The 16,585-nt window shown below is 43.9% G+C and overlaps 1 protein-coding gene across 4 annotated transcripts in view; it reads right to left on the bottom strand.

Moving 5' to 3' along the window:
* The window catches only part of LOC146866097 (transducin-like enhancer protein 4), a 281,559-nt gene that overhangs the window by 147,915 nt on the left and 117,059 nt on the right, over positions 1-16,585 (bottom strand). For 2 of the 4 annotated variants that reach the window (XM_085633258.1, XM_085633240.1), the window contains 2 exons: positions 5,936-6,137; positions 5,769-5,785 (listed from right to left, as the gene is read on the bottom strand). In XM_085633258.1, the coding sequence (XP_085489384.1) occupies positions 5,769-5,785; positions 5,936-6,137 (219 nt within the window). Of the gene's footprint in view, positions 1-5,768; positions 5,786-5,935; positions 6,141-16,585 lie in introns of all 4 variants that reach the window. The other 2 variants (XM_085633250.1, XM_085633232.1) reach the window with 1 other exon arrangement.

A 16,585-nucleotide genomic window follows, 5' to 3' on the forward strand; every position in this document is an offset into this window, starting at 1 on the left:
GTGTAGCAGTTTTATTTAGTAACTTTCGATAAATTTGAGCTAGAAACTATTTTTTATCTGCCAATTATGCAGAAAATGATGAAATGCGAGGCACGTATGGCAAATAACTCAGTTAAGCGATAAGTGTCATGGCTGAAAAATCACATAATTCCAGTGACCCTGATCCTTCTTCTCTTCATAAAAATCTAGGATCAGCCCCAGGCAATCATGGATTGATGGGCAGGCTAATTTCAATTAAGAATTTGCATCTGTTTAACATATATGACACCTTTTATTGTAGACAGCTGGCACGGTCAACGTTTCCATCACTACTCTCCCACAGTGGTATGTTGCTTGTAACCCTTTAACAGTACACAAACCGATACAGAAAGATCAACATTTCATTAAGAAATAAATGGGCAGTTTCACAGGCATTTGCTTGGTAGTTTCCAGATTGGTGCAGTCATCCTGCTTGAATAGTGCTGGAAGGAGCTCTTCAGAAACATCAGAGTTCTCCTGCCCAACAGCCACGAGAACACGATCTCCCCCTCTCATGAACTCTACGAGACCCTGGCACACTATATCCACAACAAGATATCCACCATCTACAGTAACTTTGAATCTCAACTCACCAACCTCTTCATACCTATGGACGCCACCTAAAACTACCTGCCCAACGCATGGGAACAGCTCACCACATAACGCCACAGCCATCATGAACTCAATCCACTTCTAGAGACCACTATCTACACCACCACTTCTTCAACCTGGAGAGCAAGGAAATCAGCTGCATACTCACCTTCATTCTCAACGCATCAATCACCACGGCTGCCTTCCCCAACAGTTGTAAACATGCAGAGGTCAGACCCCTCCTCAAGAAACCCTCCACCGACTCTAGCAAACTCGAGCACTACCAATCCATCTCGCTGCTCCCTTTCCCCGCCAAAGTCCTCGAGAAGGCCATCAACCAGCAGCTCACTGAACAACTGGAGAGAAAAGACCTGCTGGATGCCTCTCAATCAGTTTTCTGCGCCAATCACAGCACCAAGACTGCCCTGATCACTGCCACTGACTACATCTGAACCTTCTTTGACCACGGTGCAATAGCAGCCCTGATCATCCTTGACCTCTCAGCAGCGTTAGACACCATATTCCGCTACACTCATCAACAGCCTCCACATCAGGATCCAGGGAGATGCCCTCAAATGGATTGCATTCTTCCTCATAGGACGAACCCAGAGGATCACTGCCACTGACTATATCTGAACCCTCTTTGACCACGGTGCAATAGCAGCCCTGATCTTCCTTGACCTCTCAGCATCGTTAGACACCATATTCCGCTACACTCATCAACAGCCTCCACCACATCAGGATCCAGGGAGACGCCCTCAAATAAATTGCATCCTTCCTCATAGGATGAACCCAGAGGATCAGTCTACCACCTTTCACCTCAGAACCTAAGAGCACCACCTGCTGCGTCTCTCAAAGTCCATCCCTCAGCCCTACGCTGTTCAACACCTACATGAAGCCACTGGCCAACATCGTTGGAACCCAACCTCAACATCATATCCTATGCAGATGACACCCAGCTCATCCTCTCACTCTCAGATGACTCCTCCACCACCATGACCAACTTCCACTTCTGCATGAAGAGAATTGCTGACTGGTGAAGACCAACTGCCTGACGCTCAACACGAACAAGAAGGAAGTGCTGATTTTGGGGAACAGCACTTTCCCATGGAACGACACCTGGTGGCCCTCCGAACTTGGGCACACACCGACAGACCATGCCTGCAACCTTATCATCCTGGACAGCAAACTCACCATTAAACGTCAGATCAATACAGTCCCCTCCACTTGCTTGCTCATCCTCCGAAAGATCTTCAGTTGGCTCCCCGTCAGCACTAGAAAAACTGTCATTCATGCCCTAGTCATCAGTCGGCTGGACTATGGCAACACACTCTATGCAGGAATCACCACCCAACCCCTGAAGGGGCTCTAGACAATACAGAATGCAACTGTACAGCTCATCCTCTACCTTCTCAAATGGACCCACATCACCCCCCACCTCAGGAGCGTATAGTTTCTTACCGGTCGGTGTAGTTTTGCAGCTTGAAGACTTTAGTCGTCCTTCTTGAGCTGCGTGAACTTGTCGTCCACTGGTGTGCCGAACAGCTGCTCTCCATTAAAGGGTGTATTTAAGATGTTACTTTGTACCTCTGGCTTGAATCCCGAAATTCTGAGCAATGCCTGTCTTCTCTGTTACTTCTATCATCATTAGCCTGCTTGATGTTTCTGCAGCATCCAATGCCGATTTCAGGCATGTGTTCGCCATGTTCTTTCTTTCTTCTACCAGGTTAGCTGCCCTTTGTTGGTACTGGTCTGGTAGATGCTTTAGGAGCTGCCCCACTTCATCCCAGTCTTGGTATGCATGCCTGATGATCAGGGTATTGGAATTTGCGATGCGCCGATGTATTGCCACATTTCTCTCCACCTTTCTCCCTGTGAGATCCATCCTCCTGCTCTCCTTGTCTGGAGGTGGTCCGGCATTTGTGGGAACATTAGCCTTCTTCCTGGCCATTGCTGCAATTATGGAGGCGGCTGGCACTGACCCTTGCATGTATGCAGGGTCCTTTTAAGAATGTTTGTACTTCTTCTCCATCCTAGGTGTCAAAGTTTTGCATACTGCTGGCTCCTTGAAGGCCTCTCTTCCCTGGTCGAGCACACTAGGATGCATGGGCAGGAATTGGCTCCTAGTCTGTGGAGGCAGTAGAGTTTCCAGGAGGAAACATGCCTTGGGCTTTTCCTTCTCCATTTTCACTCCATAAGTCTGTGCAGCCTTCTGTACGACCATGTTATAGATCCCTATGTCGTCTGGCGGAGAGGGCCTCGAAAGTTAAGTGTCTACGCCTTCTTTCGGCGATTCTGCGTAGAGGTCTTGCCATTCCGCGTCTTGTGCCTCCGAGGACATCGAGTCCCGGTAGGATTGGAGATCTTCGTCACCTTCTACCTCGAAATAGTAGTTGTCTTCTCCCAGTTACTCAACTGCTTCTGGCGTTTACGGCTGTTCCTCGTCTTAGTCGTCCCTTTTGACTTCGACCGCAGGTTACGGCGGGATGGTGCATTGGCTCATCTTCTCGTCGAAGTCCTTTTTCCGCTGTAGGATGCTCGCCATGTCTGCCTCGATCCTCCTCTTCTTCCTCTCCCTCTCGGTGGCATGTTCGGTGTCGAGGGTTGGAGCACTTCTCTTTGAGGCCGTCGACGACTATGTCGGCCCTTCTTTCCTCGGCACCGAGGTGTCCTTCTGGAGGGCAACCTTCGACGTCTTTGAGGGTTTACGCTGATTGGGAGTCCTTTTCGAAGGATCCGCTTGGTTGATTGTCCCTGGAGGCTGTTGCTTTCGTCGAGTGTTTCAGCGGCAGAGCTCCTTTCGAGGACTTAGCTTCACCTCTACGAGTGTAGCTCAGGGCTTTTGCTTCACTCTTTCGAGTGACGCTTGGCTGTTTAGGGGTTGACGACTTCCTTACCTCCTTCGACGTCTTCTGCAGTCCTCTGGTCCTTCGGCGATGTTTTCCTCTTCTCCACTGGAGAGGTCCAAGTCTCATAGCGTTGGAGGTGGCCCCTGCATGCTGTGGTTCGCCCTTCTCTGCCTCTCCCTTTCTCCAAGGGTCTTGGGTGTCAACACCGAGCAGGCGTTGCAGTCTTCGCTTCTGTGGTCGAGCGGCAGACAGAGGTTGCAGACTGGATGCTGATTCTTCTGGGCGTACTTGTGGTGGCAATTGGTGCAAAACTTGAATGGTGTTTTGTCCATCCCCGCGCTCAGGGAGCACCCTGAGAGCGCATTCTCCATCGAACGTCGAGGTTTTGTTCGTTAAAACTTCTCCCTCGTCGCTCCGGGTACCTGATCTGTAGTCCGGTGTAGTTGAACTTGTTTCTTCGTCAATTTTCTTCGATTCTGCGCGATTCCTCTTCCAAAACTCTGGACCTGTTCGGCAGCGATCCAGACCAAACGGCGGAAAAAAGAATCTGAAGATGGCGACCAAGGGTGGGAGCTTCCACAGGAAGCGCGCAGTCAATACGAAGGACACCAAATGGTGAGACGTCGCCGCCCAACTGGGCCACTAAAAAAAAAAAAAGAGAAAATACTACGATTCCGGACCCAACCACAAGATGGTGGAATAATGCACAGCATAGTGAATCCAGAAAGATTCACGCTGCAAAACCTCCACTGGCTCCCCATCCAGAAAAGATGGCAATTCAAGATGCTGGCTCACATCTACAAAGCCTTAGAAGACCAAGGACCAGCATACATCAACCACCGCCTGAACTTCCACCAACCCTCCAGACACCTGTACTCCGCCTCCCTTGCACACACTTCCTGCACCCACCAAAGCTACCGTGGAGGACGATCCTTCTCCTACCTCATCGCCAAGTCCTGGAACGACCTTCCCCTTCACCACCGAACATCACACTCCCTCCCGGAATGCAGAAAGGGACTCAAGGCATGGCTTTTCTACTGATCCCAGCAAGAACCTAGTGCCTGGATATCATCGCGGGTGATTAGCTGCACTCTACAAATCTGGCTTGATTGACTAAGTATCCACATTTGTAGATTATTGAACTTGTTCTTGACAGCTGTTTAAAAGTCACTAATAAGCAATCTAAGGATCACTTGTCCAGTGTTTATCCATGACCTTTGGAATAATTCCAGATTTCAAGATATCCATGACATATTTTTGTACAAACAAAACTCAATAAGGGTCATTTACATTGGGGTCATCTTAAAATCTGGCATACCTCAGAACCAAATGGATCAAAACTGGCCATACCTACTATTTATAAACCTAAAGTCACTATTTCAAATTCAAAAAGGGAGGGAAGTGGGCAACGTTAAAAATAGCAGGTACTTTTATTGCACATCCAATAAGATGTCATCTCGTTAGTTCCTAGCCTAATCCATTTTTAGGAATGTTAATAATTATAGTTAAGTGGACTGGGGAAAACATTAGGAGGTTTTCTACCTTGGAATGTCTATTCAGCATCTAAAATATAGTTTAACTACCAGGGACTTCAAAGTGGAGTCAGAAAACTGTCTAAAACATAACAAGAAAAAAAACATTAGATTTGTAACTAGTAATAGGAAGTCCTGACATACTGAACCAGTACCTGAACAGCTACAATGGCTCTCACTTAGTCAACAGCTAGCTTTTAAAAAGTGTCACCTACTGACATTTTCGATTCTGCTCCAAAACTCCAAGGACATATTTGGTCCTTACATCCAGCAACAGTTCTGTGTCGCTCTTTAACTAATAAAATTACTTAAAGATTGAACCTTGCCACGTGCAATGGATGGCACTAGACAGTACTAAGTCCCCAAAGAAAGCCCTGCCACATGTTACACCATCTCAAATTTGTCTTCTTTCAAGTAAAGCCCAGGAAAACACCTCTTCCTGTACTCACACAATTCCCCTTAATATTACCCATTATAAGGGATGAGTGCTCTGAGAATTTGTTTACAGTTTAAAATAAATAAACAAAAGCTACCAGTCTCCACAGTACGGGGAAATGGAAAATGCTGAGAGAAGCAGTGGGTTGCGGGGGACGCTGATCTGCATAGAAAGGGACTAACACGTGAGGAATTCAAACAAAGGCACTAACAAATGGCAGCAGACTTGATTTTAGGACTGCTGCTTTCCAACAGATGTGATATTGATAGCGCCCAATTCCCATCTCTGAATTAGTTTGCAATTATATAAAATAAAATAAAGTAAAGTAAAATGACGTCCTACCTTTATAGAATCTCTATCTGCAAACATGTAAGCAGCCACAGGAACCCAAAAGTGGTAGCACACAGGTGGAGAGAGAGAGAGAGAGAAGAGTGGTAAAAAATAAGTTACATTTCCATAATGTTCATGCAACAAACTCTCTAGCGGCAAAGAAAATAAGTATTTCTCACCTCTTTGATGATCGTTGTCATGATGTTTCTTCTCATCTTTGATGGACAGGTGAGACTGACCACTCAGGGCACTGGAGAGAGCTAGAAGGCCGGCGCTGCTGCCAATTGGAGGAATTGAGGGTGGTTGGAGGCCAGAGGGGTGGGGCGTCAAGGGTACCGGGAGGCCATGTCCATGTGATAAATGCTGGGCTTGGAGTTGCTGCTGCTAAGAAAAATTCAATCGATATTGAACTGTGTTTTTATAAAGATGTCACCAACATGAGCAAAATACTTATGCTATGTAAGAATGATTTGATGTACTCTTTACAGATGCAGCTATCCAATGGCAGTCTTTGGGTTTCAGGGACAGCAATAACAGTGGACCTTTACTGTTACACAATAGCAAGAAGAAACAGTACATAAGTGCTTCCCATGAGTGAAAATAGCTACTAAGAGCCTTATTTAAAGTTTGGTGGACGGGATACTCTATCACAAACGTAGAGCATGACCCACCCACCTTACTACATGTGCATCACACCCTACTCCATTTGCAATATGCTGGATAGGCTATCCGTCACATTTTGATGGAGTGCTCCATGCGCCAACTTCTAAATAAGGCCCTTAGTGCCACTGACCAAGCCCTTCTCTCCTGTTTAGATGGTGTAACCCCATTTCAGTTGCCTTTTACAAGGAAAATAAAGAGCAAACATACTTTAGATAGTTTCATATGGTACATATTCAGGATTGACAAAAACATAAAACAGGAGGATGAGTTGTGTGAGTTTCATACAGTCTCATATTAGGGATGTTGAAGAAAGTTTTTTGTGGGCCATAAAAGTTTCATTCTTGCCCGTTTTTACAGCCAAGACATTTGGAAGACTTTAGTCTCAATAAGTATTTTCAACACAAGCATCTTTGTTTCTGGGTCAACAAAACAGATCTTTGTGAGTTAGGGTAACTGAGTAACCAATGGCTGATTTCTTATCCATGCTTGCTTTTCATCAATACGCCGCATTTCTTTATAACCCATGTCTCTCTCTCACACACCCACACACTTCCCCGAAGAGGTTAAAAAATAATTTTTACTGTTGGCACGAGGAAATAAATGTAGCAGTTCTTTTCAGAGTAGAAAACTCTTTTCAAGGGATTCTGCATGACTTTGATGAGTAAAAAGAAGTATATCTAGCTTCACTCCTCTTCAAAGTGAATTACGGAGGCATTCTTTGGTTTTCCCACTTTCATGAAATTCCTTCTGCGTCTAAAATGGTTTGCGTCATTTACAGTTTTCTTTCACCCAATAGAGAAAGCAGCATGAGGCATTGGGCCAGCCCAGTTCATCCACTGGCTAACTTCACTGTGAGTGACTGCTTCCTGCTCTTTCACAATGAGCAAATCCATACACAAAGTAAGTCACTTAAGTGCTAGGGATAGTCTGACAACGTCTACTTTTGAATTCAAAAAATATTTTATGCAGAAAACCACGAGGAAAAAGAAAGAAAAATTCACAAAGCAAAAAAGCTGGGGGGCAACGCCAGACTAATTGCTTTTGCCAATGCTTGCTTTAACCTTCACAACTGCAAAATATTTTGAGACGCTGATGAAAAAAATGCCGCACACTTATTATTACAATGTGCAATTACTGAACATAAATGCACGTATATGCATACAATGTTTGACTGCAGTTGTGCTGAAAAAAAGGTTGAAGGCGGAAAATTATTGCTGAACAGTTCTTCTAGCACAACCTCACAGCAGGCAGAGAGAGTTAATTTGAAAAGAGAAAACCCGAATTAACAACCCAGAAACGGAAACTGGTTGCAGCCATCGTTTTAAGCCCTTTAAGTGTCCTCAGCGGTACTTGAGCAAATTACTAAAGAAAATCTAATGTAGCAAGGCTCGGGTCCTCCTGTAGGCCTGCTCAATAATGCTGAAATAATTGGGCACTCTGTGCACGTTTAGTGATGCTCGAATGGAAAGCTAGAGGCCTGCCCTTGGACGCTTCTCTCGCTGCAGACTCGGTGTTGTGACAGGTTTATTTGAGTGGGACTGTGATGCATGCACCAGTAACCGCGCTGACAAGAGTTTAAAGTCATTTTTACCCGCACACTGGCAACTCGTACAGAAAGCCCTCGAGAGGTTGGATTGCAGTGCTTGACCTCGAGCGCGGCTGCACCGGCGCGGCGTTGTACTAACCACTGTGGGGGAAAGGGTTGCTGCTGCGGAAGCAATGAGACGACGCGCTAGTCTCGTCCGCGAGACACCAGAGTGGGGGCGCGCGCCACAAAGGGTGTGGAAATAAAGCGCGCGGAAGAAAATGTGTCGGCGAAGAGGCAGACTAGCTAGCATTTCTAATAGGAAATTACACCCTTTTAAGAACACGAAACGCTTTAGGGCAAAGCAGCACGGTATGGAAGTGCCAAATTAAGAGACTCCATTCAGGGCTTCACAGTGCCCGGTGTCACGGGAAATCTTTCTCAAAAAGCAAGGTGTATGTATGCGCGGGGACTAAACGGGCTGTAGGCAGGCCCTTTGACCAGCGCACAGGCAGCAGAATGCCTTTTCAAAGGTTGTCTTTTACCTATTTACATCTGAGCAGGCGAGTTAAACGTCGTTACAGGATTCACTGGACGCCTGGTTTTCCCCCCATCTCTCAGAATTTTGCTTTAGGTTTCAAAGAAAAAAACTGCACCTGTGGGTTCGATACTAAAACTGCAGGCAGGGTCAAAGGACCGGCCTATTAAGAGGGGCAATGGAAGCTATGAAACAAGAATGACGTGCGTACATACAGTAGGCATGAGTTGTCCTGCAAATGTATTGCAGCTTTAACCCAGTACGGAGGGAACATACAGGCACAGCTGTGCCCTATAATTTTGACCCTATTCTAGAATTTCATTGGTGGCATTAGAAGGGTGTCCTCTCGTCCCCCAAAATCTACTATTGTCAGGTTACAGCATGTCAAAGTAACCTCTCCAAACGCAGTGGAAAGATGCCTTGGCATACGCATGGCTGTCAGGGCAGAAGACACAAATTACCCGAAAAACTGTCTGCCGCACATACAGTAACATTTCTGATTTCTAAACAACCAAGAACAAACTATAACAACCTTAGCTACCAATAGGTCCTATTATCACGAGTGTCCTTCTCTCATACTCGAGGAGAACCATTAGGTTATTAAAAGAACCATCACCCATCAAACTAGATGGTGGCATCCTTCATCATTAGGTTCCCACCCAAGATGTCTGGCACATCCCGGGTGTGGTGCGACGCCCGATTACAGTGGCGCTGAATTTTTATTATGTGGTTGTGAATTTGTGAGTTTGTTTTTGGTATATTGAAGAGGAACAAGCAAGTTGGCATCTTCTCGATCTCTTTTTTTGATTATTTGGATTTCTATACAAGGCATGGTTCAACTAGTGTTGTGCCGCCTGCCAGAAATCAAGAAATCAGTTAAGAACTAGTCTCCTATATTGGCCAAAGAATGGCATGCAGGCAGTGAATACTTCCGGAGGTTGAGGGGAGTGGGGCTGTAGAGACCGGGGGGCACGGTGGCAGACTGGGCTCGTGCCTCAGGTCCGTTTCACTTGCCTATGTAACAGCCCCCCACACCTCTTCTGTCCGCACCACTACAGCTGTTGAATGTGACAGGAGGCAACACAGAAAATAGAACAAACACTGAATCTTGGCATACACATTAATTTGTTAAACTACCTTTCACTGAAATGCAACGCCGTTTTGCTTAAAAGGTTTAAATCTGACTTAGTACGTTAAGGTGCATACCTCATGGTTCTCCAACAAGTAGCTCATGAGCTAGTGGTGGCTCTACAGCTACCTATAAGTAGATCTCCTCTGTGTTTTCCAGTCTACTAAATTAAACGCTTTTGCTTGGTTGAATGAATTGATGTGTACCAAAATTGAGAGTGTATATTTGAGACAAAAATTTGCTAATCTTAAGAACTCATATGCTATTTGGAGAAAAATAGCTGAATTTCCAACATATATTTAAAATGAATTTTTGAGTGATCAATCATATGGCACTGGGTAAACATGTTTTCCAAATATTATTATCTTGGTACTAGAGGCGTGTCAGCTATGGCTGATAGGTATTACCCATACAGAGGCATTCTATATTGACACAGCCTTGTTTACGTTACTGCTAGCAACCATACGCTCAGCTGATCGCTGGTACTCATCACGAATATAGTGGCCATTAATGTAATCTTTGATGTGGTCACAATTACAAGATTAATAATATTAGTAGCTCTTGAACAGCTTCACTGGACAGAAGAAGCTCTTAATACAGAAAAGACAGGCAACTCCTGATATAGAGACACATAATATGAAGTACTACGTAAAGATTAAGCAAACATACACATACATATATTACCTACTGGGGGTCGCCAGTAGGTATAGTTAGGAGCTAGTTTTCATAGGAAGAGTGTTTTTTGTTTTGCTAATAACTTCTGGCAAAGTTTGACAAATCTTCATAAAGTTATAGTTAGCTCAGGTAACTATAACAGCTGAATTTATATGGTTTGTGTGTGTAAAATCTAAATCCAAGTATACCATCCCTGTAACCTTTGTATATATTCTATAGTCACTGAAAAAGCATATATACACACACATTTAAATACATACATGTACACACACATATAGATACATATATCAGGGATTATGCACACTTTTCAAAAATAACCTTTGAAGGTGGGGTCACCTATTTTATCTGTGGCCTAATGTGTGTCCCCATGCCTCTTCCTCCTGTCCCTCCCCCGAAGTTCAGTTCTAGACATGCCACTCTGTATGCATGTCGTGTACAGCACTGGACCGGTCCAACAGATTAGGAGCACCTGCTCCGTTGCTGTCAGGCACCTGCTGGAGTTGATCACTGTTTAGAAGTAGAACCACAAGTTAACAACATCTATTCTGCATCAGTCATCTTATATCAGGTTGGCATGCGGCCATTCCATCAGGCGTAAAACAGCAAAATAAGCCCAAGAGTGCCATTGGGCACATGCATGTGTGAGCCAGCCCACACATACTCGGAGGATATGGCCTTTCACTCTTTACGATGAAAGAGGTATGCACAAATTATGAAAACTGCATATTTATTATTGGTTTCAGAAAGACCACGTATTTATTTTCATGTGTTGTGTTCATTTGTAATGTATATTCGCTTTGCTTCAGCGTGACCACTAGACTTTCAATAGCAACACAAAAATAACTTAACTGTTTATGCACACAAGTTGTTTCTTTATCCATAATGAATGTTGGCCGAGTACTTGGTCCATGACTGTAGGTAGTCATGGACAGTTATTCAGCTACGTTTACGTTTTTAAAGACTAAATTATATAGGAAAGGGACTTTTCTGGGCTTGTTTTTACTGAAAGGAGGATTCACAGATGAGCAACTGGCGCAGCCATTTGTTTTAGTAGGTTAATGAAAGTGCACAAATACAAATATAGCCTCCTCCCACAAAGAGGCCCATATTGTTAAGATTGATTTCAACAATCAGAAAAGGCTGAAAAGCTATTCATCTAGCACTTAAACAATGCATCTCTAGAGTGTCCGCCATCTTTGAATGGTCTACTCATACCGTTAACAAACACATGAGCCACATTAGTACTTGGCTCTCTCAGAGTTACAAGGAAGCCACATGAGAGGGGGCAGAAAGGCATGCAGTAGATTAATATAGAAGGGAAATTATAATTTCTTTCGCACTGCTGAAGCCACAAATATAGCTGGAGACTTCAATGTCTCAGTGCACATGTTTTCTCCTATTGTAACCACACTTTACTTCAGGAACAACAGCAGAGTTGTAGCTAACAGTTTTGGAAGGTACATGTAAAAAAAAATGCACCACAACTAAGATGAACAGTTCCTACCACAGAACTAAGCGACTAAGTAAGTAATAGAGCTAATGGTTACAAGTGATTACCATACTGAATGCAAGTACAAAGTTTACTTCTGCATTAAGAAGTTTAATGGCAATAACAATGTTCAAATTTGTAGGGCTGCCATATAATTCTCATCAATATAGCCATACACATCACACCTTGAACGGACGTGCAACAAAATTAGCCAGATTGGGAAGGAGGAGTTTCAAAAGTACAGAAAAGATTTAAGCTACCGTTTCAATTCAAGTTTTGTAAAACTATACATCTAATGCAAGAACACTTTTCAAATCCAAATGTATATTACGTGCTGATTTAGCAAATGGCAAGTTTGCCCTTATTTGAGCCTGCCTCCAAGAATCAATACGTGTAAATTGACACCTTACCACAAGTTAGAAGGGTGAGCAGCCGGCGGAAAACAGCAGCGAGAGACACAAACAATACAATTCAGGCTCGCAATGGCAAAAAACCCCACAGGAAGGCACAAAACACTTAGCTGGGTAGAATTAAAACCAGAGGACATGTATCACATGGCCGAATAACCGCCCATTCGATACTTTCTGAGACCCGCATACTGGCATAGGGCTGTCAATAGAGTTAACTAAACCTCAATGACGAACTCGCTTGATAAAGCGGTCATGCAAAACCAGAAGGGATCCTTAATTAAAGGTTCCTTTACCCTGAACCAGAGAATAAGACTCCCTACATACAATGTTTATTGTGTGCAAAGCAGCTGTGTCTGTGCAGAGGAATAACACTTGGTTAATGTAAAACCACAAATCCACTTTCATTACTTAAGTCACGCAATGCACTGCACAAAAAGCCCTCTTCTATACATCAAATAAACACCTTCAGCCTGCCTTCCGTGCAAGGCATTGCTGCTGACATTTCAAAAAGGCAACTCAATGAACGTGCAAGGGACACACTGCCAGTTGCTTGAACAGTTACGTTTGTTCCGTAAAGTCAAACCATCAGTGACGATCACTCCCACCTTTCCCACCTCTCTTAGAAATATACTAAGAAATATACTAAGATGTTACAACATGATCAAATTAATGTATACATTTGTTTGTCTTCAGGCGCAGGGAGCTTAGGTGATTTGCCCAGAATCTCAGGATGTTGAGCCACAGCAGAGACTCAATTATGGTTCCCCATTTTCTAAAGTCGGCAGCTGTAGCCACCAAGCCATACCACCTCCTCCTGTTCTCCGAAAATCACCTGAAAAACTTAAGATTACGGCTAGGAAAGGCTGCTGGACATAAGCAAAGCTGCTGCATGGAATTTCCCCAAAGATTAAGTGAGGTGGCAGACCCTGGAGAAGATCAAATCCGTGGCTTCCAATTCAATGGCAAGTGCCAAAATGCATGGCCTGATCTATGTAAGCTGTGCTGTACCAAGCTAGGAGGTACATTGGCATAACTGTGCTATCAGGTAGATAGTCTAGTATGGTCCAAGAAAAGGGTCAAGTGAGGACAGGTGAAATATATGTGGATCAACCTCAAAATGGGTGAACTATGCCACAAGTCTAGCATGAGGACCAGAATTTTACACAACAGCCTCTTATAGGGAACTTGTAATTATATAATTACACCTGCTAATGGCAAACTGTGGGTAATGCTCCAAACATCACTGAGAAATACAAAAAACTCCACAAGGCACTATTGCTTATAACGCGGGCTACAACTGCAATTAATTTACACAGTCCACTAGTTGTGTCAAGACACACAAAATGAAATGCATAGTACCAAATAGGATGGGGTACCATTAAAATTAAACTAATTCAAGCAGTCATGCAGCTGAGCTGTAAGTGAGGGTTAGCACATTTAAAACGAGCATTAAAGGGTTCAACTAACAGAGTCTGTCTCATACTCAAGACCAGTGTCTTTTCAAATGTTACACTGGAAATCTCGTCTCAAACCAGGATGCATACAAGGGACAATGGATACTTTTTTTTTGTTTACACAAAGATTAGCTTCACCTATTTGGGGGGGGGGGGGAGAAGGATCTCTTTTTATGAGTTTGGCACAGCATTCTACTACCATAATCTGTAATATTTTTAGCTTCCCAACTGACTTACTTGCAGCTAGATTTCAAAGGACAATTACAGGATCTTATTTGGAAGGGGTCAACAAAAACTGCCCTGGAGAGCAGTATGGGGACAGATTCTACTGTGAACCAAAATAATAACATAATGCAATCAAAAGTCTACATTGAAAAGCTAAAACAGTGGGAAAAACAAGATAGAAACTAAAAATAGCTTCCTCCTGATTCCAGCGAAATTATCTTATGGAACGCATTCAAAATAAATTTTCAGGAGCTCTCGCCGTCTTAGTACAGGGAGATTTTTTCTAAGCCACGTGGTAAGACCATGACTTCTAGTCGAACCCAGGATTCCAGGGACTACTCGCAAAATCAAAGAAATACTTATTCCCACTATTTTTAGCATCAGTAATTGGATGGAAATTGCTAGAGTAAGTAGGAAAAACTAAAAGAGTAAGGGGTAACCACTGCACACACAATGGAGACAAAGCATCTCATATCCAAATGCTGATTAGGCCTGAATCTGCCCTGACATCAAATTAGACCACAAGAACTGGGGCCGTAATTATATTAGCTTCCTTGGAGGTGAACTGCCATGTGCACCAGCTTTACAGAAGGGGGGACACAGCATCTTATGCAGCACCTTCTGTAATATTGATGGCACCAGTGGAATCTCATAGGGCTGTGTTCGCATTTGCATGGGTCATTCCCCATGCAAATAAGGGATTCCTTTGTCACTGTACTGGGGTAAAGAGGCAAAGAGGGAGGCAGTCAGTAACAAATTTGAATTGGGGAGTGGCATGTTGGGAGGGCTTGTGATGTGTATTTAAATTTCTTACCCCGAAAAATGGTTGCCAACAACTACAACATCGCAGCTGATACATTTACGTATGGAAGCAAGCAGGTCGTGGTACGCGTGATTAATATTTCATAATCCCAGTATACACTCACAATACTATTTCAACTTAGAACTGCAACAAAGGTATGCAGGACACAAAATTACTTGTCAACCTAAAACACTTTGGCTTCAAATGTGACTTTCTAAGAAGAGTATACTCTGTACACCTCTGACCACAGGACCTTATGAAGCAGAGTCCAAAACTTTCTTTACACTCCATTTAGCAATGTTCACTGTTAAATGCCGTTTTGACTGGGTATGGATTCAGCTCCTACTTAACCTTTGTGGATGCTCGAAAGCATTGGAACGCTTCGACTTTTTATTTTAGTAAAGTACTACCACAATAACCACAACATGTCTAATATTAAAGTTTTTCCCCCTAAGTGGAGAATTTCAACTGGAAACCTATAAAGATCTTAATACTGGAAAACAGTCAGCACCAAGGACTCATTTGAACTGGTTTAAGGCCACGACATTTCTGAAAATTTGGCAAATAGCTGGGCAATTTTTCGAAGACCCATACAAAACAGAAAGAGAAGTAGGTTCAATATTCAAATTAAAATATTACCTTCACAACAGCAGCTAACTAAAAGTCAAATTTCCAACTCAGATATTTCTGACATACAACAAATGGTAAAAAAAAAACAATCATACTGAGAAGCATCCTCAGTTTTCTCCCAGTTTAACTTAAACCCTACACTCAAGCTAACTGATCAACTCAGTATCCATGATTTCTCTAACTATGAAACCATCTTGCCATAAGCAAATGTTTTAAATCTTATATTAATTTTAATGGATTGCACTTTTGTTTCTCCATACAGAAAAATAAATAGCACACTCTACTGCGCCCTACTGAAAAAAGTTGCTTCAAGTATTTGAATTTGACACAGTCCTGAGTTAGTGACTGTTTTTTCCCCAGTATGCCAGGCGAAGAGGCATTGAACAGAAGATACAAATTGCTCTCCCCCCCCAAAATCCATTCAGAGTTACTGCCCATAAAAAAAGTCAAAAGAACCTAAGAATTTTCTGCTATTCATGACTGTATGGCCAAATCGCTAGATGAAAAAAGCATTGACAGCAGATGATAAGAACAGAAAGACTGCCTGCTAATATGTAACAAAACACAGTTGAATCAACATTTAGGGGCTCATTACGATGGCGGAACAATAGCCAACGCCGGGCCGGCGATCGTTCCGCCATCGTCATGAGATTTACCCCCACCACATTATGATGGCGGTGGGTACCGCGGCGGAGGGAAAGTCCGGCCGCCGCTTTTCCGCCGGTAGCAATCGTCACGATTGCCTGGCGGAGCAGTCAGCATGCTCACAATGGCGGCGGAGCCTAGCAAGCTCCGCCGCACTATTATGATGCCGGCGGAAGCCAGCCTTTCCGTGGCGGTTGAACTGCCATTGAAAAGCTGGCAGAGAATGTCTTCCGGGGCCCGTTACAGGACCCCCTTGTGTTGGGGGTAGGTGTGGGTGCACTGGGGGGGTACACCCTAGTGCCTGCCACGTGGTGCAGTGAAATGCACAACATGCTCCTTTCAACATCGTGGCCGTGCTGCTGTCAGAAGCCACCGCCGCAATGTTAAAGGTGCCGAATCCGACTGCAGCGGTGGCGGTCCCATCATAATTGAATAGGCCAGACCGCCGCACGCATGGCGGTCGGACCCAATCACCGCTATGGTGGCGGGCGAATCAAATCCGCCCGCCATCCTTGTGAGCCCCTTAAAATTCACTCTGGCTTCTAGACCTAAAGGGAGATATTTTTGCCTTCAAGAAATCGCAAAACATTTGTGTATCCTCAACAGTTTCATTTAAGGTAGTAAAGTACATAGCCGAGACGTAC

The sequence above is a fragment of the Triturus cristatus genome, chromosome 2_1, assembly GCF_964204655.1.
Source record: "Triturus cristatus chromosome 2_1, aTriCri1.1, whole genome shotgun sequence".
Lineage (NCBI taxonomy): Eukaryota > Metazoa > Chordata > Amphibia > Caudata > Salamandridae > Triturus > Triturus cristatus.